Raw genomic sequence first — 27,931 nt, 5'->3', positions numbered from 1 at the left:
TGTCTAACCACCATTCTTGTCTCTCTCTCCTGCTGTGTGTGTGCGCGTGCGTGTGCATGTGTAAGTTTCAGTGGACGAGACACTGGTGAGACTGGTGAATGGATCAGGCCCTCACGAGGGGAGAGTGGAGGTGTTCCACGAGAGGCGCTGGGGAACGGTGTGTGACGACGTCTGGGACAAGAAGGACGGTGACGTGGTCTGCAGGATGCTTGGCTACACAGGGGCCTTCGAGATCCATAAAACAGGCCGATTTGGACAAGGTAACTCAGCTAGCACATTTGGTTCCTTGGAAGTTGAGGGAATGTAAGTTTAGCTTTACTTTACTTTACTGACTTCATTGTCCCCATGGGGAAATTTTGTTGCAGTGTCATGTACACGTTTAAAGTGGTGTTTAAACACAAAACAAATTGACAATACAACTTTCATAACAGTTACAGTACATACCAATAAAAAGAGACTAGCCTGCTGGCCTTACTGAGTTGATAGGTACATTAGCCCGAGCTATTTCGGAGGGATATCACACCTGGCACAAATGATTGTCTAGCTCTGTTTTTCCTGCCGAGGGGTGCCCTATACCTGTGTCCAGAGGGGAGTAGTTCAAAGTCCGGGTACACGGGGTGGCTTGGGTCGAAAATGATTTAGATTTTGGGTCTAAAATTATTTTGATTTTTAGTTTCCCATTAGTTCTGAGAACGAAACCATACGTTTCCTGAACGGTAAAACGGAAGGTTTTTAAACGTTCTGAGAACAGATGTAAAAATGTTGCCTGTTCCTGGAACGTACATTTTTAGGTTGCAGGGAGATTCTGATAACGTTTTACTATGGTCCCCTGAAAGTTTTCCTCTGAGGTTTTATTAACGTTCTGAGAATGAAAAAGATAGGTTATTTTGAGGTTTTTGAATAACTTCCTTAAAACTTTCACTGAATGTTTCAATAAGACTTTATAACACTGCTAGATTAGTTTGGGTTAACTGTTTTGAACTCCAAGCACAGATAGGACACATGGAAATGAATTTGCTTAGGCATTAATCATGCAAAACATTTCTGTATTATTGTGGCATGGCATCAGTGAGATTCAAACCTTTGATCTTCTGTTCTCTAACCATGGAATTAGCTCACTGTGACACCAGGATGGAGCATCAGGAGTTGTAACAGAAATTATTTTCCCATCGTTTCATTCTGAACAAAACCATTATTCTTTTTATTGCGTTCCACTGTTCCGACCTGCAAAATAAAGTTTTGAACTGGTTCGAACCCCAAAAAAGTACCTGTTTATATCGTTCCTTTCTGTTCCTTTTTAAACCTCTGAAATCTATATATTTTTTTTACATTAGCTCGAGATTAATTTACTTCACCAATCAGTGCAGATAGTGCAGCTTGCTATGGAGCGGGCAAACTCTAGTTATTTTAGCCTAAGCAGCCGATAGTGCCTGGGTGCTATCAGCTGCCTAGGCTATAGTTGTTTACATGCACAATGGACCACCAAGTGTAGTGAGCGAGATGCGACTGAAATTTTGCAGGTGGGGAGAGAGCAAGAGAGGGTGGAGGAGGAGGCTTGGCTTGAAGTGCTGGGCATCTTGTTATGACATGCAATATCTGAATTAGGCCTACGGAGGAGAGGCTTCTATGGAGGAACTTTGAATGTCTTTGAACTTCCGAGAGTTGGACCAGAGCTAGCTAGCTAGCTAAATGCCTTGTGTGTGAGAGAGAGGCACCAGAATTTAAAACAGTTAATAAATCCAATGTGAAACGTGATAACTATAATGCCCGTAACTAGCATTGGAAAAGTTCATCCATTCTTCTCCAATGAAACATCTCTCCCTAATTTCTGAATCACGCTTGTAAATTCAGTAGGCTTCAGTAGCTTAAGCTTCGGAGGGGGAGGGGCACGTTGCCTACACACACACACATACTGGCAAAGATTTTCAGCTAGCAGGCAGACACTGGAATAAGTTTCTAAGTGACAGAGTGAGAGCTTTGGCATAGGCACCTTGTTCCGTTATTTGTGGAACAAAAACAATATGCCTGGAATGTAAAACAATGTTATTAACTAGTTACCGTGCTTTTAAAAATAATGGTTCTGTTCCGGAACAGTATAGATCACTTTTGTTCCCATTTCTGATTCTGTTCATCAAATGTTTTTGTTCTTTTCAGGTTTTCTGTTCTGTTCCCAGAAACGGTTCCAACCCCTGGCTAGCATGCCATGTTTTTTTTACTCATACAAAGCAATTCATTTTAGTCTATTCAAACAGACCCCATTTCATAGGAAACAAGCTCTCATTCAGATCAGGGTCATTTTGTGGACCTGAACACACTTAACAAGATAGAGGATAGAGTGAGTTTTGTTGACGCTGAGAAAGGAATGTATATGTTTTTAAATAACATTCTTAGAACGTTCCTTGAACGTTACTCATGTTTTCTTGTGGTTTTTACATTTTACAGAAAGGTTTTTTCATGTTCTGAAAACATGACTTTAAATAGAACCATGTGGAAAACGGCAGAAAACATTGTGCTAAATACTGAAATTCCCATTGAAGAACGTTGTTTCTTAATGTTCTCAGAACAAATTGAGAACGAAACATTACTTTAAATAGAACCATGAGGAAACCTGGTGGAAACGTTATGCTTAAATATTGAAATTCCCACAGGAGAATGTTGTTTTTTAATGTTCTCTGAACTATTTGAGAACATTATTTTAAATAGAACCACGAGGAAACCTGGTGGAAACATTATGCTTAAATATTGAAATTCCCACAGGAGAACGTTGTTTCTTAATGTTCTCTGAACTATTTGAGAACATTCCCAATGTCAAGCCAGTTGGAGAACATTCCTAGAACTGTAATGTAATCAAATGTAAACATGTTTGAACTTTTAGGAAACGTTCTGTTAAAGTAATGAAATACCAAGAAAATAATGGTATTTTGTCAAGTTCCTTAAATGTGCTGAAAATGTTCCAAAGCCAAACAACTATCCTGCATAATTCCCAGAACGTTGTCGGAAGGTTGTATGCAAAATAACCATAGGACAACCACACTCTCACCAAGCTCTAAGAAAAATATGGCTCTCAGAAGCCACTTTGCAGTTTATCTCCATCTAGTTAGGAACTAACTACAGTACAGACTGTGATAAATGTGTTCCAGGGAGTTGGATTATGATTTTTATCATTTGTTTTTGTAATTGTACTTTTTTATGATGGTATTAGTGCACACAGCAGTAGAATACTACTGAGATTCATATAAGTTTATATGGAAAAATCGTAGGAGCCAGATGCCATCAAAAAAGTCCCAGTGGTAATATCTGTTTCCTCTATGACCTTTTTTCAACAACTATCATTACGTCACACACACACACACACACACACACACACACACACACACACACACACACACACACACACACACACACACACACACACACCTCTGTTAGGTCCAATCAACATGTTATGGTGTATTAATATTATTTGTTTCTGGGAATACAAATTCCAAGAGCCATGCTTTAAATGTATTATAATTCACATTGACTTTTGAGGGCGTATGTTATTTGAGGACAAATTAAACAATTGTAAATGTGTCTTTCATAGACCCCATTTGTGAAGCTACATTTAGTCAAATTTTTCCAATTTATTTACTCTTGACAAATATCTTTGATGTGATATATCAATAATTAAGTTAGAGACGACATTGTACATCCCTGCATGGTCAGTCCAATAAATAATTCTGAAAAGAAGTGTTAAGATCTGGGGTAAACCAGTTTAGGAGGTATGTCTTGTTAAAATAAACCCAACAGTAATGCATCAGCCTCTGAAAATCTGTGCTGAATGTACACTATACTATACCGGCCCTGGCCAAGTTTTCTTTTCAAGTTTGCTTCATGTTCATGCTGCACTCAAGATGTTTCAGTTATTCAATGTAATGTAGTTGGTTGTGCTACGACTTGGAGTCTCCTCTTTAGCACTTTATGGTGCTAAATGTGGTAGAAAGACCTTTGAGCAGAACTCTGATCATACACAGTGTGTTTGCCAACATTCAAAGGGAAAATATTGCCCACACTTAAAGTTCAGAATGTTTCTGTGAACAAACGGATAGAGTAGATAGACAGTAGGCCAGGCCTTTGTGATTGTGGTCCGTCCTCGACAATACCGTTGGTCATAAAGTATATGGAAAACAATATGGTAGGATATTTACTTACACATCCTGTTCTTAAACATGAGAGGGACAGGACTCATTTGAACATTAGGGATACTACTTCTTTGGAGCCAAGACACACAACGATCGATAAAATTGCTGAAATTGAGACATTACTACCAAACAACACAAAGAATTCTCATTACAGACTTCTATTTATACGCTATATCAGACCAGCCCTGACGTAGTCTGCAGATCAGCCCTGGTCTAGTCTGCTGGCTCCAACTAGAGCAGGATATATTGATATTATATTGGCCTCTAATGGTCTTTCATCAAGTCTGTCTATGAATCCTCTCACCCGTACACAGCCTCTGATTGGTCTATGGAAGGAGGCCCTCATGCATATCTGTAAACTCTCATCATAGAGTAAAAGAAATGAACGTTTGATTCAGGTTTATAAAAACCATATTGTGCTTTTTGTGCTTGTTATTTTGTCAGCATTCAAATATAACCCTGAAGAAATCTGATTCAAATGTGGAGTAAGACAGACATGCTTATGCTAATGTAACTCTGTGGGAACCTTTGTTGGGACACAGACATTCATATGACATATTGCATCTTAAAAACATATATTATGTGGATTGGTTTGATATACTGTATATATAGTTTATCTGTGTGGTTTTCTTGTATGTATATTAGACCTTGTTGTTATAGATCAAACCAAGTTGGGTTATGTTAGGCATATATTTAAGATCCTATGTCTTTGATTTATGTTAGTGAACTTCTCAAACCTGCTTATCTGGCAAGTAAGGTAATTTAGATCCCAAAAAGAGCACAGTGGTAGATCAATAGACAGAGTGTAAAACCATCCAGCCCTCAAGTACACAAATGCATTCCCATCAGTTTTACATACCGATTGATGACGTGACCTTTCTTCTCAAAGCGCATGATGAATTCATTGTCCCAAGTTTACCATTGTAACTCCAAACTCATCATGAACAATGGAATTCCTAAGGTGCATTTATACATTGTATATTCATTTTGCACATCATTCTTCAGACAGCAACAATTCATTAAGCCATCCTGGAGATCTTGACTGGGTCTTGAAATAATTTTAATTTGGATCAAGAAGTAGGCGCTGGGGGGTGGTGTCATGTTTGTTTGTCGGCCTCCCAGCTCTGTCTTCAATGTAATTGGTACAACAATAAACCCAGTTTCAGACAGAGGTTCCATGCCAGAGGTCCCCTCTGGTGGTGCTAAGCTACCCTAGCTGATGCCTGTGGACGGGGCAGAGGAGAGAGGAGAGGCTTGCTCCAGTCTCCAGAACCTCTGTGTTTGTGGAGACATGGCGTGTTCTCATCCCTCTGCCAGATATCTGCCTCACATTAACGCTTCCAAGAGCTCTCAGAGGAGACTGGTGTGATGAATTACTCAGCAGACTGAGGAGCTAGGAGAGGAGCCTGAGTATGGCCAGACCAGACTCTGCTATCACAGTCTCTTCACTTCAGATAAAGGCTGTGATTAGAGAGGAGAAAGAATAGAACATCAGAGCCTGATACTTGGCTGCCCCCATGCAACTCCCTTTTTACCCACAGCTGTCAGAGCAGCTTACTGATCACTGTACCTGTACATAGCCAATCTGTAAATAGCACACCCAACTACCTCAGCCCCATATTATTACTTACCCTCTTGCTGTTTTGCACCCTAGTATCTCTACTTGCACATCATCATCTGCACATCCATCACTCCGGTGTTAATGCTAAATTGTAATTATTTTGCCTCTATGACCTATTTATTGCCTACCTCCCTACTCTTCTACATTTGCACACACTGTACATAGATTTTTTTCTATCGTGTTATTGACTGTACATTTGTTTATGTGTAACTCTGTGTTGTTTGATTTTGTCGCTCTGCTTTGCTTTATCTTGGCCAGGTCACAGTTGTAAATGAAAACTTGTTCTCTACCTACCTGGTTAAATAAAGATGAAATGTGTTTCTGCTCTCTCTCTCTCTGTCATTAATATACAAATATATCTCCCTGTCTATTTCTACAGGTACTGGGCTCATCTGGATGGATGATGTGGCCTGTGTTGGGAATGAGGACACCATCCACCAGTGCAAGTTCTCAGGCTGGGGCAAGACTAACTGTGGGCACGTGGAGGATGCGGGGGTGACATGCAACACCTAACACCCATCATTTTAACTCCCACTGAGTTCAATTTTAAACTGCAGAGTTAAATTGCAGATGACAGGCAGCGTGAGGTAGAGCAGAGGGGCTGCATTCTGATGCCCTACACCCACTCACTGCTGTGGGCAACTGATTTGACTTCAGACCCCTTTAGGGCCTCTTGGCCGACTTTGTCCACGTAAAGTATGTTTAACAATAGCTGAACTAGATTCAGTGCCTATAAAAGACTAACTTAAAAAATGGTCAGTCACAAATGTTTGTCCAATTGTTGACAGATGAAGTGATTACAAAGAAAATAAAGGGAACTAATGCCATTTGAAATAGATGTATGGCTTGGCCCCAGTACGATTGATTGGTTTGTGTCTGTCGATTTTACCATTTCTGTCTGTGGAGCCAAGCATTGGTTTTTATCATCATGACTTAGAGTCTCTCTCTCTCTCTCTCTCTCTCTCTCTCTCTTTCATTCTTCTCCCTTCAACTGGCTAATTTTGATTATGTTAGAGCGCAGCCAAAAATGCCTCTTTCTTCATCGACAATTGCAGGGGCGGTTTGGAGACTAACGCTTGGTTTATGTATGGAAACCAGGACTAAAGTAAGACAAATTACAGCCTGAGATGGCTTTTTATATTTTGGGAAACATTTTATGAAATGGTAAAACATGTACAACGACTTGAGGTTTATCACAGGAAAAGAAACAGGGAAATATAGATTATCGTGTGATATAAACGAAACCAACCGCTGACGTAATACACTTTCAAATGTATATCAAGTGTTGCCATGAGCATGATATTTTTTATCATAGATTTCTGTACATGAGCCTAGACAAATATTGCTTTGGGATAAGCAAAAATATGTGCTGAGGTCCTGAGGACTAGGTTTGATACACTCTGAGCCACATGAATTTGGACTATCTCTCAGTATTTCATTTGGAGCATTGAAGCAGCTCCCCTTTAGACATGGTCCTCACTTTCATCCACTGGGGTTCATGCTCAGACAAGTGCTATTGAGGTGTTATAGAGTGCTATAGAGCAGTGGAGGTTGGTGGGAGGAGCTATAGGAGGGCAGGCTCATTGTAATGGTTGGAATGGAATAAATGGAGCGGTATGGAAACCACATTTTGACAACGAGCCCATAGCTCCTCCCACCAGCCTCCAGTGCTATAGAGTTTTCTGGTTCGAATACCTGAGCCGACAAGGTGAAGAATCTGTAGATGTGCCCTTGAGCAAGGCACTTGACCAGGGGAGCCATACTACTATTGCTGATCCTGTAAAACAACACATTTCACTGCACCTATCTGGTGTATGTGACAACTGTCAAAGATAACACCTTATCCTCTTTGTATATTTTCACTCAGATTGGGAAAGGTCCTTAAACAGAAAAGAAACTATACAAAATATTTTCTATTGGAATTCTTCAGAATTATTTTCATAGAAAGGAATTATTCTGGTTTTGTAGAAATACATATTCCTACAGTATGTGATCATTACTATTATAATCCACTCTCAAATATTCAGCTAGGGTACAGTTAGTCTGTGAACATAAGAGGTCATTTTTGCATGGATCTTCAACTGTTCTGTAAATTCATCACTGTCATGCAATGCTTTTTCATGTACAAGGGAGCAGCCTGCACACAATTTTGATTTGTATAACAGAGACCACAAACCCAGGTTCCCACTTTAGGAACATACTATCAAATACCAGGATGCTATTATTGCTACAGTATGTGAAGTCAAGATTGGTTGATTTATTATACCATGGTACCCCTGTAACTCTAACCACCACTTTTATTGGACAAGATTTAATAAGGACTTTCGAGGAGTGTAAATATCTGTTTATCGATTGTGCTGGTCATAACACCCAGCCCACATGAAAAAATACTTCAGATTACTATAGAACACTACAGCACTTACTATAAAATTATGTAGTAAACTGTAATACTGTATAATACTATACTACACTGCAACATCCCTCGACTATGTGTGGTAGTACTTACTAGAGTATGTTGGAATATACCGTAGAATACTATAGTAAATACTACAGTATTATCCGCAAAGAAAACACTGTAGTAATTACTACTCCTATTTCTACAATTGATCTTCTTAAAATGTGATTTTAAACCTAACCGTAACTTTAACCCTAACCTTAAACACACTGCTAACCTTATACCTAACCTTAAATTTAGATAATGAAGCAATTATTTTTTTCATACATTTTTTACGTTACAGCCAATTTTGACTTTGTGGGTATGGTAACTAGTGGAAAACATTCCCCTCCCCCATATTCCAATTTGTGCCACCCATAAGTGAGAAACCTACATGCCAAGTATAGACCATATATTTTGTTACCTATGGGTTATAGAAAAGAGCAGAAGTGCTGAATTATCAGTTTAAACCCCAGTCCCAACTACATTCAGGTTATTGAAAAGGTGATCTTTTTAGTACTTGTCCAGTAGATTTCCTCAAGGACAAAGCCTCCACTTATGTCAAAGATAATAAAACAAAAACACAATAGTAAATACTACAGTAATCTCTTAAAAAGCACTACATTAAAAACTGTAGTATATACTACAGTTTTATTTTACTACAGTATTTATACTATAGTTAACTGTACATATACAGTATACTAGAGTGAATATTACAGTAGTCTGCAAAACACTACAGTGAATACTATAGTATTTATACCATAGTATAGTATTTTTTCATGTAATATAAAATGTTTAAATAAATACAATGAATATGTGACAATAATATTTCATCTGTTCATTAGATAATACTTAACTTGATATGTACTGTTGAAAGAATAAAATGGTACTCATTTGTTTATGTGGACATTTATTTTTTATTAAAATGAGGTTAGAGGCAATTCAGTAGAAAGCTAAGTAATCTTATCCCATACTATAGCTACAGTAGGGTTTCCCAAACTCGATCCTCAGGACCTCAAGGGTTTTTGCCCTAACACTACACAGCTGATTCAAATTATCAACGCTTGATGATTATTTGAATCAACTGTATAGTCCATCGGCAAAAGCCAAAACATGCACCCCTTAGGGTCCCGAAGACCGTGTTTGGGAAACCCTGCTGTAGCTACATTAAGAAAACAGGACTAGGGTTGCTTACCCCTGGCCTAGCGAGAACAAAGACCCCGAATCATGAGTGAGGGGAAGATGTGTTTAATCAACATGTTTGAACTTTTATTGGAGGATTTTTTTTAGCAGGTAATAGCACATATTTCCTTTTATCATGTCAAATGTTTGGGTCTTTGGTATACCCAGGTTCATACACTCTGATTGTGGGAGTCTTTAGCATCTGGACCTGTATCAATCTATTTTCTACCCTCAGTTTTATGACAAACAACACCAAGTTGTTTATTTGAGGTATGGCATGAGGACAATATTTGTTAAGAGATATTTCAGTGGAATTCACAGATGGACAAAGGAACCATTGGACTCGTATCCACTATAGTACCCACAAGGCCTCTCTGGCATCAACATCGATGACTGTCACATTGAGTCAGCTCTGTATGAGGATTTAAAATAACAATCAGTGAATCTATTTACTGTGATTTTGTGCAAGGGGTAGTGGGCTCAATAACTATCTCTTCAGCTCATTTATGGAAAGAAACCATGGTTCAGAGCAGGCTCACATCACATAACTCAGAGAGAAAGGACAGTTCCAGCAATCAGCACTGCTTGATGTGTAACTTTAAAAAATGAGTATGTTTCAGGGCTGCACTTTGAACTGCTACCCCAGAGCCCTCCAGAACTCCCCCATATTCCCATGAGTATTCTGGACAGGATCAACTCTATGAGAAAGATTTGACAGCCGCTGTTTGCTATTGTAAACTAGCAAGAGTTATCGGTGGCCTTTGGCCTGGATTTCCTGAACAGTCTTCCATCTCCTGTGTCTGAATATTCAGATGAAGCTGCTGCTGAGAGCTGTTGGAACACACACATTCTGTCGACATGTCCATATACAGAATTGATTAACATATGTACACTGGATATGATCCAAATAAATGTGAAGTTAAACAATAAGCAAGAAATTGTCAAAATGCAGTTGATTATTCAAGTAAAACCATGGACAAATAAACCATGTATACAGAACAACATTTGACATTGAAAACATGCATGAAGTGATTAAATTGTGGATTTCCCCAATTCCACCCAATTTGAGCAGAGCTGAGGACAGCTCTTTCTTCCCCTCCAGAGCCCACACTGATTTGACCAAGGAACACATGTCTATAAAAACAACCAAAACATGTAGCAACAATGCACGGTCTTCATATTAAACTGTTTCTACAATATAGTGCTGAAGGAAAGAGGGTAAACAACTAGGGTATTGAAATCCTTCCCACCAGTGATTAAACAGCATGCAGTACCACCTGGAAGGGCAGTATGGCTGGGGAATGGTCTGCCCATTGCTATGGTGATGTTGTGTAGCTATGCACATGTGGAGAAATTGGGTAAGACGTGTGCCTCAACTGTGCTTGGGATCATTTCAGACACACATGCAGGCTGCAGCAGACATCTGCTCAAATGTGGCTGGTTAAACAACAAATTAAACAGGGGATTTGTCCCTTGATCTGCAGAAAAGTAAACAGTCTGTGAGAGAGTGCAGAACATTTGCATACCCAAAGCTGTCTTTTCTCCCCTTAGAACACACTCCATATCAGTCAAGAAAAAGAGACACATGCAATGAACATAATTGATGTTTATTTTTTGTTTATAAGAGAGATAAACAACACAGAATTGACAAGTTGGCTCTGCATGAATCTCACATTTCAGTGCACTACAGTAGGCCTTAATTGATTTGGAATCTGATGTATTATGGTACCACAGGACCATCCTCCTTGCTCAGCACACCACTGGTGGTCACATCTACCTATTTATAACCTGTGGTCATGACATGCACTATAAGTTTGTAAGATGTTTAATGTAGGCTAAAGCACTTTGGTGCATCTACATATGCCCAGTCCACACCATAGACTGTGAAGGTCCACACAAACAACACACCTCTCTATTTAGCTCCTAAGCCTGCCCTCTGCTGGTGTAATACATGTATTTTACTTGAAAAAAAAAGATAATAATAATATATATATATACTGCTCAAAAAAATAAAAGGGAACACTTAAACAACACATCCTAGATCTGAATGAAAGAAATAATCTTATTAAATACTTTTTTCTTTACATAGTTGAATGTGCTGACAACAAAATCACACAAAAATAATCAATGGAAATGCAATTTATCAACCCATGGAGGTCTGGATTTGGAGTCACACTCAAAATTAAAGTGGAAAACCACACTACAGGCTGATCCAACTTTGATGTAATGTCCTTAAAACAAGTCAAAATGTGGCTCAGTAGTGTGTGTGGCCTCCACGTGCCTGTATGACCTCCCTACAACGCCTGGGCATGCTCTTGATGAGGTGGCGGATGGTCTCCTGAGGGATCTCCTCCCAGACCTGGACTAAAGCATCCGCCAACTCCTTGACAGTCTGTGGTGCAACGTGGCGTTGGTGGATGGAGCGAGACATGATGTCCCAGATGTGCTCAATTGGATTCAGGTCTGGGGAACGGGCGGGCCAGTCCATAGCATCAATGCCTTCCTCTTGCAGGAACTGCTGACACACTCCAGCCACATGAGGTCTAGCATTGTCTTGCATTAGGAGGAACCCAGGGCCAACCGCACCAGCATATGGTCTCACAAGGGGTCTGAGGATCTCATCTTGGTACCTAATGGCAGTCAGGCTACCTCTGGCGAGCACATGGAGGGCTGTGCGGCCCCCCAAAGAAATGCCACCCCACACCATGACTGACCCACCGCCAAACCGGTCATGCTGGAGGATGTTGCAGGCAGCAGAACATTCTCCACGGCGTCTCCAGACTCTGTCACGTCTGTCACATGTGCTCAGTGTGAACCTGCTTTCATCTGTGAAGAGCACAGGGCGCCAGTGGCGAATTTGCCAATCTTGGTGTTCTCTGGCAAATGCCAAACGTCCTGCACGGTATTGGGCTGTAAGCACAACCCCCACCTGTGGACGTCGGGCCCTCATACCACCCTCATGGAGTCTGTTTCTGACCGTTTGAGCAGACACATGCACATTTGTGGCCTGCTGGAGGTCATTTTGCAGGGCTCTGGCAGTGCTCCTCCTGCTCCTCCTTGCACAAAGGCAGAGGTAGCGGTCCTGCTGCGGGTTGTTGCCCTCCTACAGCCTCCTCCACGCCTCCTGATGTACTGGCCTGTCTCCTGGTAGCGCCTCCATGCTCTGGACACTACGCTGACAGACACAGCAAACCTTCTTGCCACAGCTCGCATTGACGTGCCATCCTGGATGAGCTGCACTACCTGAGCCACTTGTGTGGGTTGTAGACTCCGTCTCATGCTACCACTAGTGAAAGCACCACCAGCATTCAAAAGTGACCAAAACATCAGCCAGGAAGCATAGGAACTGAGAAGTGGTCTGTGGTCCCCACCTGCAGAACCACTCCTTTATTGGGGGTGTCTTGCTAATTGCCTATAATTTCCACCTGTTGTCTATTCCATTTGCACAACAGCATGTGAAATGTATTGTCAATCAGTGTTGCTTCCTAAGTGGACAGTTTGATTTCACAGAAGTGTGATTGACTTGGAGTTACATTGTGTTGTTTAAGTGTTCCCTTTATATATATATATATATATACCAAACCAGAAATACCATTAGCTACATACAGCATGACATATTATACACCAAACAGTGTGTTCATGCCACTGACTGCCATTTCAGATAGTTGGTGGGCTCAATCTGAGCAGTGGAGGCTGCTGAGGGGAGGACGGCTCATTAATGATGGCTGGAACAGAGCAAATGGGATGGCAAGATACCGTTCCACTTATTACACTCCAGCCATTGCCACGTGCCTGTTCTCCCCAATTAAGGTGCCACCAACCTCCTGTGGCTCAATCACTGTATATATCTATGGGCTACATTTTCAGAGGGGGTGGGTTATAAATCCCGAACACACATTTCGGTTGAATACATTCAGTTGTGCAACTGACTAGGTATCCACTTTCCTTTTTCATTACATATTTTAAAAACGCGTTTTCATTTGACAGACGTGCCGTTTGTCCTTCTAGCGCGCCTGTACTTGACCTACGTAAACAATTTTTGAACAAAGACTGGGCGCGTTTTCTGCAGGATTTGTGATGAAGACATAGCTAGCTACAAGACAGAAATTGGTAAGAAATAATAATCAGTGAATTTATCCCATTATGCTGTAGTTACATAAAACGATTATAATCGCACGTTTGAGTAAAGTATCATGATCGCTAACTTTGGGTTCCTGCCATAACGTTAGATCACTGCCGGTTGTTGAAGTTAGCCTAGCCCAATATGTAACTTACTGTTAAGGCATTACCGTCTATGAATGGGAAAAAGTTCGCCTAGATCAGTGGCCTAGCCCTAGATTACACGTTAGCTAGCCAGTCAGCTGTGCTAGCATTGAACGATTATTTTACATCCGTCACATCTCTATTCACAGATCTAGGAAAGAATGGACTCCACTATTGCCAGTGATGTGAATGGATTCAAGACGCCCTGCAAACCAGACAGGGTGAAGCGCCTTCTCTCTGGTAGCACTGCCAGTCCTAGAACTCCCATAACCATCCCTGCCTCCCCTTTCATGAAGAAACTGGGATGTGGAACTGGGGTGAATGTGTATCTCATGAACAGGTTTGTTTTGTTTAGCATCTTCAATGTCACCCATGGTTTTGGTGTGTCACGAGTCATGACCATGTTCCCATGTGCTCGTTTTTTTAGAGTTGGTAAACTGAACCTGTCTCCATGGGCTGTCAAAAAGATCAACAACAAATGTGCCTCAAAGCAGGTGGGTGTCTACCAGAGACGACTCTGTGATGAGGCAAATATCCTGAAAGGCCTGCAGCACCCAAACATTGTTGGTAAGAATGAAAATTGTTGTTTTTTACAGTGTAATGACCTTCTATAATCTACATGAAAAGGGCTACAGTACTTGTACATATTATAAAGATTGAGTTGAACAAATCCCAGTCCATGCAATATTTGGTTCTTGATATCCGTATTAACAGCCATATGATTTGACAGGATTCCGTGCCTTCACCACTGCCAATGATGGCTCTAAGTGCCTGGCCATGGAGTATGGTGGGGAGAAGTCCCTGAATGACCTGATAGAGTGGAGAAGAGAGGAGGGCCTGAAGGCTTATCCAGCCGCCACCATTGAGAAAGTGGCCTTGCATGTGGCGCGTGGCCTACAGGTAACCTCATACTCATCTTTTGAACCCAGTTTACACCTGGTCTAGGTCCGGAGGGGGTGGGTAATTGAGTGCTTGTAAACAGAAAGCTGTAATACCAGGAGTACTGTAAACTGTATAGGCTTCGATGTGATTATCCAGATAGGCTAATTGATATGGATGGGCTTTATTCATGCTTTGGGGCAGTCGGTCATGTAAGCAAATGTAATTAAAGATTGCTTTTAGACATTTTCCCCAACTCAATCCTCCTCTGATGTGAATACAGACATGTGGTGAAGAGTTTGAGTTTCTCCTCTATTGGTGTTATTACAAAAACAATTTCAGGTTCACGATTTCAAATGTTCTGTAATCCCCTGAGGGGGTGATTTAAGTGTCACTGCTGAGTGTAGATATCTTTGATTCATTGCCTAGCTATGACCAAATAAACTTTAAAAGCCACCATGAAAATCCCCCAGATGCTTCATGTTATTCCATCTTTTAATGTGAGTCAAACACATGACTGTACAATTGTTATAGAAGTATAGGAAGGAAACACTGAAATGTATATATTTTTTCCCACTTTCTCCAGTACCTTCACAACGAGAAGAAGCTATTACATGGCGACATGAAGTCTTGCAATGTTGTCATCAAGGGTGACTTTGAAACTGTCAAAATCTGCGATGTGGGAGTCTCCTTGCAGTTGGATGAGAATATGAAAGGTAGATGTCACCATCTGAGCTGAATACATGTACTTAAACACTGGGGAAAATAGGCATTACTTGGTATTTTGGTCATTAGGCCTCGTTTCCCCATGTTGTCAGACAACCTGCCTTTTTCACTGTTAGTGTGAACCTGAGAAATTAGTCTGGTGTAAACACTGATTAGACTTCAACAAAGTGCATTCATACTAGCCTGGTTTAGGACTCTGGGAGTAATGCCAAACATCTGTTGTTCCTGCAAAGTAGCTTGTAGATGATTTTCACAATGTTGCACGCACTCATGTCATGAGCCTAATGGAACGAATGCCAAGGGCTTCTCATAAACACAGCCTGGGAATTCATGGTAGTGATGCTGTAGGGATGGGTATACAGTAACAAACAATGTACAGGTGGTTTGCCATGTAAACAATGCCTGTTTTCATTAGGTGATGGAACCTATCAATGAAAAAGGCACAATCAATACAAGTTTATGTATTCTTGTATTTCAGAAATAGGCTGTAGGCCTAGGCAAAAGTGAATCATTCTGGGTGTCAACAAGTGAAATGCAATGAGTTTAGTTTACCTCAAACCAAAAGCAGAAGAGCTAGCACTTTGTTTAATGCACATTAATACTTTTATATAGAGTAAAAATGCTTTGAGCAATGTGTGATTAATTATAGTTAACATCTCTTAACACTGGCAAGAAAAATGAAAGGGGATCAAAAATGTTTACAATACCTCCATTTCTGTTACTTAGGCTTCAAAGCAAATACATTCCTCCTCTTTATTCTTCAATAGTTTCTTAAACATGTTCCCAACTTTAAGCTCTTTTCAATTCTATTTTGGGATTTTCTGAGAACCACAAATACTCACATATAAACTGTTGGTCAAATGTAAGAATGCCTAAAAACCCTGGCTTCACTGTATAACGTGTTTAAACCTATTTCTGCCTCTCTCAGTGAGTAACCCCAAAGCAGAGTACGTTGGCACTGAGCCATGGAAGCCCAAGGAGGCTCTGGAAGAGGGAGGCGTGATCACGGACAAGGCAGACATCTTTGCCTACGGACTGACCCTGTGGGAGATGATGACTCTGGCCATGCCTCACCTGGAGATGGACAACAGTGAGGAGGAGGAGGGTAAGGAGAGTTCTCATACTCTGGCTGTATTTGAATCTAGAGCTCTTTTTAAAAGGCTATTTCCCTTACGTTAACTTGTTTTAGATAATTATTTCATAAGATCTGAGATTTGTCACTGTTTGTCCCATAAGTATCACTTGCTCAAAGTAATTTTACATTCATTTTATATTAATCTTTTTAGATGTCTCAATGGACGAGGATGACTTTGATGATGATGCCTACTATGAGAAGTTGGGCACCCGACCGGCGCTGGACTCTGAGAGTCTTGGGGGAGCCTACCAGAGAATGGTGGAGCTCTTCTGGCTCTGCACAGAGGAGAATCCACAGAAACGCCCGTCGGCTGCCCAAATAGTTCAGGTTCTGGAGTCCAACATGCATGCGGACAGCAAAAACAATGTCATTGTCATAGACTGATCAGTTAGACTAGTCTCATCTCATTCAAACCATACTGTAATGTTGACTAGTCTTGTTTTCGTATCCAGAAACCTTTCCTGTTTGTCTTGACTTATGTATGTAATATCCTGTCCTGTACTCTTCTCAGGTGAAATGTAGTAAATAAAATGTCTTTCAGTAAATTGATATGAAACAATTTAAGGAAGCTGCTTTTCTAAAGACTAATACTTCAGCATTTTATTAGTGTCATGTGTAGCCATGTGTTCATGTCAAATTGATGCGGGCATACATTGTGCAGCACAATCTGAAACTGAACGTGTAATGTAAAATAGATGAAGGAATTCTCAGCTGAAACAGTAAGGTTGTTAATGATTATACAATGAAATTAATATGCTTAGATGCTCATTGTCATTAAGACTAGCCTGACTGAAATGGTATGTTTATCAACTTAACTGTTTATATATACTGAACACATGCACAAAGCTTCTCTCAAATTTTGTGCCCAAATGTTAGATAATTTCTCCTTTGAGAATCCATTCACCTGACAGGTGTGGCATATCAAGAAGCTGATTAAACAGCATGAGCATTACACAGGTGCACCTTGTGCTAGGGACAAGGCCACTTTAAAAGGTGCAGTTTTGTTGCAACACATGTCTCAAGTTGAGGGAGCGCGCAATAGGCATGTTGACTGTAGGAAAGATCACCAGATCTGTTTCCGGAGAATGTCAATTTCGCTACCATAAGTGACTTGTGGGCATTCTCCGTTTTAGAGAATTTGGCAGTACCAACCAGCCTCACAACCGCAGACCAAATGTAACCACGCCAGCCCCAAATTTTTTAATGTTGTGTTTATATTTTTGCTCCGTACAGATATTTAGCTCACAACGCATTTCTGTAAGTAGCAGCAGCACATAACGGTTAGTTCTATTGCTGACAAACTACTCTACCCAAAATGCACCTGTTTCACTAGAGGACTGCAGCATGACATGTATTTTCCAAGAAATTGTGATTCTGAAGTGTGATAAGAGGTAAAGATTTTATTCAAACTATATACAAGATGTAGAAGAGGTCAATCACCATCTCTTCAAAGTAAGTTACTACATATAGTCCAGTTTAGCATTCTCTATGAAATGGGCTTTAAAATGTGTGATTAGAAATGATGGATGCATGTCCATTTAAAAGTGGCTCAAATTCATGAAATGTTAATGACAGTAGTGTGATAATGTAAATGTTCTTTAGTTTAACACGTACTCATTAAAGGACCAAAATATGTCAAATGTAATTTCAGCCTTAACCAATGAAATTGTAGACCATAAACGCAGGCGTCTCGCAGTACTTTGTGGCGAACAGTTTGCCGTCTGGGGTAGGGTCAGAGAAGGCGATTTCGTCCTTGGTCAGGTGGCCCCCATACATAAAGGAGTTTCTGAAATGACAAATACATTAATTAAAATGGGATATGACCTTTCCTGGTTAAATCAGGAATAACTCAAATTTATACATCACTGAAATGAATGCACCCTCAAACCAGTAGATATCCACATCCCTTATATTAACAACATCCATTTATCTCAAGTAAGTTAGCACTACCCAACCTGGAATAATTCTCTTACCGGACGGTGTCGAGCATCCTTGTGGCGATGCCCTTCCTACGGGCCAGGCTGAACACCCAGATACGACTAACCCCACAGATGGCCTTCTCTGGGGTGGTAGAGCAGCACCAAACCCTGTGGTGCTCCATGAAATCCTCCTTGGTCATGTCCTTAGTCTGCTCTGGCTGCTCCAGCACTCTGAAGCCCTGGAAACAAAGGGCAAGATAGCCCAATCATTCATCAGTCACTCAGCTAAATATCCCTGTAAGATAGCAATCCACTCACCAACTACACCTAGTTAGAAAGTGAGAATATTCACCGAGTGTGTTTACAAACACCTGATTGAATCTCCTCCAGGGTGCTCCCCTATTGGTAGTTACCTGTCATATGTGCTCTGCAATGAGGCAACAGATGACCATCCCGTCACTGGCCCTCATGAACGCAGAGTTGACAGCAGAAATGACCGTGCACTAAAGCTCACGTCTGATTCTATCTGAGCGTATATTAGTTAATTTCTTGATAAATCAAACTTCATCTTTCGCAAGCACTCGACCGGAAATGAACATTATCACAGGCCTTTATGTCACCATAGTCGGGTAAAATACTCCTGATCCATTACTGGAAAACCTACCATGTTGAGTGTGACACATTTGAACAGAGCGCAAAAGTTTAGCAGCACCGGAGAAAATAGTTTTTACCTGTCGTATGTGCTCTGCAATGAGGCAGCCGACGACCACCCTGTCACTGTTCACAAACAGATAGGTTTTAGCCTGACTGGGGCAGCTGAGGGACACTTGTTGGAAGCCCAACTCGTTGTCAGCAAGTTGCCTCACATCTTCTGCCTGATAAACATTAAGCATGAGCAAGTGGGTTCAGAATTCCATTCACACCAAATGCATAAACACAAACTGATGTGATTGATACAGTTGTGGCCAAAAATATTGGCATCCTTGCACTTTTCTTAAATAATTCCCTATTTCTTCTCAAATAAGTTGAAATTGCAAACTTTAGTTCCTCACACCTCAACATTGCAGAACGAATTTTATTTTTATAAACTTAAGTTTACAATTTTAAATGTAGAAAATAAAGACAAATGGCATGGACACAATTATTGGCACCCCAGCTAGTACTTGGTTGCATAGCCTTTGGCCAAGATAACTGTCAACAAATGCTTCTGTTCAATAAGCTTACTAGCAATTTGGCCCACTCTTCAGCAGCAAACTGCTCTAATTCTTCAATGTTTGAGGTTGTGCCCTCCACCAACTGCTGGTTTCAGCTCTCACCATAGGTTATACGTATGACAGAACAGTCCAGGGCTTCTTGATCAAATTATGTGCTTTTGATGTGTGTTTGGGGTTGTTGTCCGGCTGGAAGGCCCACAACCTTCAAAAGAGACCGTTTTTGGACGCTGGATTGAACATTGCAATCCAAAACACCTTGATAATCTGCTGACCAGAGGCAGCTAAGCAACCCCACAGCATTATCGAAACCTTCCCCATGTTTGACTGTAAGGATGGTGATCTTTTCTTTGAATGCTTCATTTGGCCGTTGGTAAACATAGGAACACTCCACTGCTGACCGAGGCACAAGAAAGCCTTATTGAACTTCTCAAAAACCCGCCTGAACAAGCCTAAATCCTGGGGAAATGTTCTGTGGACCAATTAAACACAATTAGAGCTCTTTGGCAATAAAGATCAGCGTTTACTGATGACCAAATGAAGCATTCAATGAAAACACCCTCTCTACAATCAAACAAGGGGGAGGTTTGATAATGCTGTGGGGTTGCTTTGCTGCCTCTGTTACTGGGGGCCATGAATGTGCGCAAGGAGTTTGGTAGACCAATGTTCAACCCAGTGTCCAAAAACTGTCTCTGTTGAAGGTTGTGGGTCTTCCATTTTAGAAGAAAGGGAATTATTTAAGAAAAGTGCAAGGGTGTAAATATATTTGTCCGGATCCATAACTATATATACTGTACCTTTCTGACAGCGTATTTTGGATCATCTGGTAGAACCAGAACAATTTTTCCATCCCAGAAATCGGCTACCACCCTCTCTTTCTTCCAGCCCTGGGGACGAGAAGGAAACATTGATTAAGCAGCCGTCAGAAATCAAGAGAGAGAGAGTGGTCAGTTACATTTTCCCCCCACTAAACCATGGCAGCGGATTTGGCTAAGCTTTTGTGGAAAAAATAATGAGCCACTCTAAAACCAACATCCTTAGGGCAACTTGTACACATCAGTGGGAGGGAGGAAACGCCTGGGCGTACGCACCACAAACTTAATACTGTCCAGAAAACGCTTATGGAACTGTGTGTGCTGGAAGTTGTCTTCCAGGCTGTCTGCATTGTAGATCATGCCACAGGACCCACACGTGGTGGCACCAAACTGCTTCTGGCCTGCATCCTGAGGTAAACACAGAGCATTAGCAGAGCTCACAGATGGCAGGGAGAGAGAGGTAACAGTCATCATCAACATTTCCATCCATTCATCTGTCCATCAAAAGATTTACTTACAATGATGAGTTGATCATCAGCCTCAGCCTGTTTATTCATATCTCTCTTCTTCCTGGCTCTCTTCTCTTTAGCAGCAGAGGGAATGGGGTGACCAAGGGAAGAGGGGGTGCTGCAATTCATTGGAGAGGCCTGAGCTGCCTTCCTCTGGGGCCTACAGGGAGAAAGGACACATTGTGATAAATGCATAAACACTCCTGTATACAGTGTGTGGAGTTACTACTACTCGACCACGTGTGAAACTGTAAATAATTTCCTCCCTGGTGGGCAGTAAACCATTTTAGCTGAAAATAAACAGAAGTGGTTTTTGCCTACCTCTTTGATGCAGATCCAAAGATTGTACACACAGCTGAGGATTCTACAGACTCGGCTAAGGAGTCTAAAGGGGAGAGAGAAATCATCAATGAAAAAGACATTTGATTTGAAGTAAAAACATATGAATGATAATTGACCAATGACAAAAAAAATACCTTTGACTGGACTGCTGATACAGTTTAATGGGCTAATATCACTGAGATCAAACACTGCATGAGAGCCTGCATCCGTGATAAAGTCCTCCTACAAACAGTGAAAGAACAATATAATAAAATGTAGTATGTATACACTATGCTTTGGTAATTATTTCCCCACAGGATTAACAGACATTGAGATTCAGGCTAAACACAATTCCAGTGATATACAGCTCACCTGAGTGTTTATTTCTGGGGATGCTGAACATGTGGGAGACAATGATAAGTTTAACACAATCCTGACATCCTTGGTCATGCCATATTTCTCTGCTATAGCTCTGGGTGACAGGTTCTCGGGTGACTCTGGACTCTTTGGCAAATCCTGGACACTGGGTGGAGACTGCGGCTTTTCCTGCAGTTTCTTCACTACAACAGCACATCGCTTTGGAGATGGGGCTTTTTGTTTTTTTTCTTGCTTTCCCTCTGACGCAAGTACCAGAGCATTTGTTTTCTCAAAACTCAAAGCTGGCTTGGTAGACTTTGGGGCAGACTTTTTGTACATGGAGGCTGTCTTTTTTCCTGTGCTGAAAAAGGCAGCCCCAACGAAGATCTTAGGCTTGGGCTTAGACTTTAAACCGCCGAAGGCCAAGGGGATGCCTTTTTTCGGCTCCACTTGCTTTGTGCTGGTGGGTGCTTTAGGCTTTGAGGAATTGATCAGGCTTGATTTGAAGTTGCCATTTCCCTTCAAGCTAGTCTTCATTCTGTGTACAGCGGCCACTTTCTTGACCTTGTTACTGTTAATCATCCTCTTTTTCTCAGCATCCGTCAGTATTCCATACGGATCCACAGTGGTCAGCCTTGGCAGTGATTTGGTCTCATTCAGCATCTTCCTCTCCAGGGGTGTCAGGTACAACGGTTTGTGTGTACCATAGAAGGACCCTGTAACCACAGCAGGCTGGAATGGAGAGGCTCTCTTCCGAGCAATCTTTAGGGGAGATGGAGCTGGTGATCCCTGAGGGGATGGGCAGTTCTCCTTCTCCTGGTGTCTGGCTGACATCTTCTTTAGTGGAGACTGGTGCAGCTGGGGTGACTTTCTTTTCAGGGGAGATCCTCCATCCGTGACAGGCCTTTTGGCTGGGCGACTAACATTTTTGTAGTAGAATAATAAGGATGTTAGTCAATGTTATATGCATGATTGATTGATTAATGACTGATTTAACACATATGACGGACTAATACACATCTTTTAACTCACCTGTGCTTCCTTGTAGTATTAGGCATCATGTTTCTAACTTCACTGGAAGAATAAATAGCATCAGTAAATTAACCATGCGTAATCAGTTAGCATAACAATAATACATTATAATTGAAATACAAACATCATGTCTTTTAAACATTGAACAGTTGTTAAATATCTTGACGCTAAATATTTATGTGACGACAGCAGTCTCTGCAAGCCAGGGTTCAGTGGCTGAGTGAATAATATTTGGCGGGATCATCATGGATTGACATAAATACCCCGCTACAACACTGTCTGGCAGACATACCTAACGTTAGTAGCTAACGTGAAGTGATCAAACTTGCCAGAAACTTTTCACCTAAAGGTTACTAAATTAATTTTAGCTAGAAGTTGCTAGATACTCGTTTTTGTGCCTGACATGATTCTTATTAACGTTAGCTAATTTAGCTTGCAGAGTTGAAGTGCGCACCGGGGTGTATTCATTATGCCTATTCTGTTGCAAAACGTTTTGCAACAGAAACCGTTTAAGTTTTGCTACGACGGTAGGTCCCTCACAGTTTCGCTGTTTGCAGTTCCGATTGGTTCTTAAAAGGTACACGGTTTCCGTTACAAAACGTAATGAATACACCCTAACAATAGCTGACTTGCAAAATCAAAACGTCATGCCATCTAAACACTTTTGCTAACTGTCTTTAATCAAATACATTGTTTTTTACAAACACATACCAAGCAGACGTTATCCACAACGTAACAAAGTTAGAAAGTTGTGGAACTGTGGCTTGCTTGCCACAACCAGCGTTCTGTTTCCCCGCGGTTTCTTTCACAGACTGTTTTGAATAGCGCGCGCCACTTTGCAAAACAGTTACCCAACATCACTTAAGCGGAAACAGCGACGACTTCCGTGTCAACTTTCAGCACAGTAATCAAGAACATTGTGCTTATCTCGTTATGATGCACATGTATTTTCAGGTTTGAAAATGTTGCTTCGATTCATGCAGGATGGTGTTTTACTTGACGAGCGAGTGAGTAGCTGAGCTTGTCTTTTAGCTGGCTAGCCCGCCCATAGTTAGTTAACGTTAGGTAGTTAGCAGTTGAGCTAACTAGAGAATCTTCTTGCATCATTTTGTTAACTAGCAACGTTTGATGTCTTGTGAGAGAGCTTTCATGTCACATAATCAAAATAGTTTGTTTTTGTTTACATTCAGGCCAGCAGATGAAAAGTTAGTCTGCCTTCTCCCTACAGTTTTCAGCCATTCACGTTAGTTTCGCCCATGACTGGCTCATGTGAACTACAATCCCGACGCTGTTTTAACGTTTAGAAACGTCAATAATCATAGTTTGCAATATGGCTTTTGAAACATATGTCCCTTTGATCAGCGAGAAAGACTCCTTCAAATTAAAAAATACACACTTACTGTAGCAGTTATGCACAGATCCATGTCTGGCTGGCCCAATCCCATCTGCTCCCTAGAGCACATTTGCTCATCACCCCAGGGCCGACATTCTAGAGCAGACCGATAAAGTTCGTAGGGACCGGGAGACCCTGAGACGGTTCATGCCGCCTCCTCAGGCCCCGGGTCCAAGGCAGACGGACCGTCGCCACCCACCTGCACCCGAACGACGGTGGGGTCCCTCTCCTGCCCCATCGCCTCGTGCTAAGGGTCGACAGCGGGGAGGGGCACAGCGTAAGGTGAAGCAACAGCCTGTTTTTCATAAACACGGGTCTTCCCTGGTTTTTGCAGAGGTACTGGGTAATTTATCCCTCATCGGGTTCCTATCCCTCCAAGCGGGTCACGACATAAGCTCTCCCAGGGCTTTAGACCCCTGCTCCGTGGCCTTGTTGGCTTGGCTGAGCTTATGGCTTGTCTTTGTGACAGCTGTGATGGTGTCAACCGTCACCGCCATAGGGACGTGCCTGGGGGACCCATGCACTCGGGGTGCCAGAGGAGAGGCGGGCCCCGGCAGGTCACCTGACACACCGTTCCTCGGTCGCTTCTCCCGGTCTCCTCTGGGCTCTGGGATGTCTAGCGTCTCTACGCGCAGCGCACGTACCTGGCATCCTAAATGTGGCAGCAGGTATGCTCTCGAAGGAGGGCCCGCCACCTTGGGACTGCAGCCTACATACCAAGGTGGTGCAGCACCTGTGGGACAAATTCGGGAGGGTGCAGGTGGAGCTGTTTGCCTCCTTGGACGATGCACACTGCCACCTGTAGTACTCCATGTCGGAGCCACCAGGGCCTCTGAGCTTGGATGCTCTGGCTCACGATTGGCCAGGGCTGGAGCTTACGCATTCCCCCCTTTTCCCCTGATCCAGGCGGTGCTGGACAGGACCAGGATGGCAGAGCATCGTCTGCTTCTGCTGGCCCCATACTGGCCCAGACAACCCTGGTTCAGCCTTCTCCTGTCCCTGTTGTCTGGGACACCTTGGCAACTTTCCCTGAGACTGGACCTGCTGTCTCAGGTCGGGGGAACTGTGGCATCCGAGGCCGCACCGCCTCAGTCTGTGGGCTTGGCTACTGAACGGCACCAATGGTCCATGTTAGGAGTACAGGAGGGTGTAATGAACACCATGCAGAGTGCAAGGGCGCTGTTTACAACCACGGCATACCAGTTGCTCTGGCGGTTGTTCTGCTCTTGGTTTACTGGTATTGAGGTTGTGCCCGAGTCATGCGGGGTGCAGTATGTCCTCCAATACTTGTAGTCTCGCTTCGATGAGGGCTTGGCAGCCTCTACACTGAGAGGGTATTTGGCCGCTATATCTGCCTGCCATGTGGGGTGGATGGACAGGCCAGTGGGGCGCCATCCCTTGGTCTCCAGGTTTATGAAAGGGGTTCGTCCCGTGCGTCCAGCTAGGACCCGCTCAATGGCAAGCTGGGATCCGAATGTGGTATTGGCAGGTTTGACAAAGCCGCCTTTCGAACAGTTGGAGTCTGCCTCCCTGAAACACCTCTCTATGAAGGTGGTTTTCTTGGTAGCGATTACTTCCATGAAGAGGGTGGGTGAGCTCCATGCTCTTTCAGTAAGTTCTGAGTGCTACCAGATGGACCCCGGGGGGAGGAGTATATCTCTCCGCCACAACCCCAAATTCCTCCCGAAGGTTCTGTCAGACAGGCATGTGAACATCGCTTTTTATCTGACCGTGTCCGCTCCCCATAGGCAGCCAGTGCCCTCATAGGGCACGACATGCCGGAGAGAGGCTCAGACTCCCCCCCCCCCCCCCCCCCCCGGCAGTGGTGGGGAGTCTGAGCCTCTCTCCGGCATGCTGCCTATGGGGAGCGGACACGGTCAGTGAGAACAACAGACCAGCTCTTTGTCTCACTGGATCGTGGACACGATTACGACAGCATACTGCCTGGCTGGCAGGCCAGTGCTGGGATCTGTGGTGGCACATTCAACATGAGATGTGGCTGCGTCCTGGGCTCTACTGAGAAGAGTGCCCCTCGCTGATATCTGTGCTGCGGCCAGCTGGGCTTCCTCTTGTACCTTTGCGGTTGGTTCAGCAGTCCTGGGTGTCGTCTCCCCTTCGGGGACTGTGCCGGGACCCCCCTTCCACATTGACGGCCCCAGCGTCTCGGTGCCGCGCTGGGACTTTGCCGCTGGCTGGCCAGGTCCCTCTAGCACCGATTAATCTGGTACGGATATACCAATATATTGGAGTGATCCAATATAGTGAAACATAACAAAGGTTATGTGAGCTATAAGGATCACTCCAATCCTTTACGGTGCTAGAGGTGCCTCAAAAATTATGTCGAGAACATGTGTTGCGGCCATGGGGTCTATATATAGGGGCGGACCTTAGCCGTGACACAGGTGTACACGGGAGTAAATCTGTCAATCTTCACCTCGGATGTATCCCTCCGCCGCAGAGTGATATCAATATATTGGAGTGATCCATATAGCTCACATAACCGTGGTTACATACGTAACCTTCGGTGTATATGCTCCTAAAAACCAATGAGGAGATGGGAGAGGCCGGACTTGCAGCGTGTTGAGCGTCACAAATAGAACAAATGTATATTTTAGCGCTTGGCCACGCAGATACTCGCTGACGCCCGTGAGCAATGTGGGTGCAATGATTGAATAACATGTATGTGTACATTTATTTTGCAACGCTCGTACATGAGCGTTGTGGTCAGCATGTTACGCTTCGCGGAGCAGAACTGTTGTCAAGGAAGTGAGTTTGTGTTGATACAGGACATCTCACCCGCCCCCACCTACCATCAAGCAATCATGTCAATGCGGAGCTATACTGAGCCCACAGCATTGTTAAAACAGTTTTGGGAGGCGGTGGGCACACAGGACATTGGTACAGAGCTCAATTTGGCCTCTGCGTGCCTCTGGAGGCTCTGCAATTGCGTCACACCCTCCTTACGGAGTCTCCGACCACGTTTTCATTTTCGGATCAAGCATAAATTGGCTCTTACGCTTACGCACAGGTTTTCGGAGCATGCTAGACAGCTAATTAGCACATGTCGCTGCTTGTCTTCTGTCTGTTTACCGTAAACAAGAGCTGTAACATGGAGATATGATCGTGTGGGAAAACTAACCCTATCAAGGTGTGTATCAATTTAACCTTTTGTTTTTTCAAAATAATTTCTCACTGATATGAAAGATAAGTTCCTTATGCTTCCAAAACCATACCGCAAGTGACACGTGTTAATGCTAAGATTGAGCGTTGGGGCGCTTTACAACACTCCCCTATACAGAAGACTCCTTCGTCCAATGACTCTTGTGTGTAATGGTCATGAGCAAGGGCTCGTGTTAGATTAGCTAGCTAGGCATTAATGATGAGTAATCATCATGTGGAGGATGGCAGAGTTTTGTCCTATTCTGAGAATGGACTGTTCTGTTATCCACACCCTACTTTGTAGCTAGTAGTGTTTGAGGCAAATTATCCTTTTATTTGTTTAATTAGCCCCAAAGCCTTGTTGATACAGCAAATTCGAGCTTTTAACCTTTGCTTGTTGTTTTATTTTAGTTACTCCTCCCTACACTATCTACATGGGGAAAGACAAATATGAAAGTAAGTAGCTGGTAATTTGAAGTGTTTTTCTAGTAACAAACCAAGATTGTTTTAGCAGCATTGTGAGGTAGCAAAGTGACTACTTAGCCAGCAGATCCAACACATTTTGCTCACAGCCGCACTAGGGTCGGACAGGCTTCCTGTGTAGAATAAGACAGAGGAGCCGGCGTGAGACATGGCTGGGAAAACGTACCTCCATCCAGGGATGAGAAATGCGTTGCCCATTATCCCCCCAAAATTGTCCCATTATCTCAACTGTTACACCAGGAAGATTGAATGACTGCTAGCTTTTAAGTAAACTGCCGTTTTCGACCTTGCAGTAGACATAGCACCCTTTATGG

General features: G+C 42.7%; 3 protein-coding genes across 4 annotated transcripts in view; 2 read left to right on the top strand and 1 right to left on the bottom strand.

The window, feature by feature from the left end:
- The window catches only part of LOC115174803 (scavenger receptor class A member 5), an 86,819-nt gene extending 77,687 nt beyond the window's left edge, over positions 1-9,132 (top strand). The window contains exons 8-9 of one of the 2 annotated variants that reach the window (XM_029733718.1): positions 72-260; positions 6,179-9,132. In XM_029733718.1, the coding sequence (XP_029589578.1) occupies positions 72-260; positions 6,179-6,312 (323 nt within the window). In that variant the 3' untranslated portion in view covers positions 6,313-9,132. Of the gene's footprint in view, positions 1-65; positions 261-6,178 lie in introns of both variants that reach the window. The other variant, XM_029733717.1, reaches the window with a different exon arrangement.
- Positions 9,133-13,414: 4,282 nt separating this feature from the next.
- Positions 13,415-16,977, top strand: LOC115174801 (lymphokine-activated killer T-cell-originated protein kinase homolog). Its single transcript, XM_029733716.1, has 7 exons — positions 13,415-13,525; positions 13,828-14,018; positions 14,106-14,245; positions 14,409-14,578; positions 15,144-15,273; positions 16,212-16,388; positions 16,570-16,977. The coding sequence occupies exons 2-7, from the start codon at positions 13,840-13,842 to the stop codon at positions 16,800-16,802; spliced, it is 1,029 nt and encodes a 342-aa protein (XP_029589576.1). The 5' UTR covers positions 13,415-13,525; positions 13,828-13,839; the 3' UTR covers positions 16,803-16,977.
- An 821-nt stretch (positions 16,978-17,798) lies between these two features.
- On the bottom strand, positions 17,799-23,437 carry LOC115174800 (N-acetyltransferase ESCO2). The gene is made up of 11 exons (XM_029733715.1): positions 23,294-23,437; positions 22,583-22,624; positions 21,566-22,469; positions 21,349-21,436; positions 21,194-21,257; positions 20,882-21,032; positions 20,640-20,771; positions 20,346-20,435; positions 19,069-19,212; positions 18,392-18,576; positions 17,799-18,204 (listed from the first exon to the last, which is right to left on the bottom strand). Exons 2-11 carry the CDS (start codon positions 22,609-22,611, stop codon positions 18,072-18,074), a joined length of 1,920 nt encoding a protein of 639 aa, XP_029589575.1. The 5' UTR covers positions 22,612-22,624; positions 23,294-23,437; the 3' UTR covers positions 17,799-18,071.
- Positions 23,438-27,931: the final 4,494 nt, after the last annotated feature.

The sequence above is a fragment of the Salmo trutta genome, chromosome 35 (genome assembly GCF_901001165.1).
Source record: "Salmo trutta chromosome 35, fSalTru1.1, whole genome shotgun sequence".
Lineage (NCBI taxonomy): Eukaryota > Metazoa > Chordata > Actinopteri > Salmoniformes > Salmonidae > Salmo > Salmo trutta.
The sequence above is the reverse complement of the archived record's forward strand: the minus strand, read 5'-3'. Positions and strand labels throughout refer to the sequence as shown.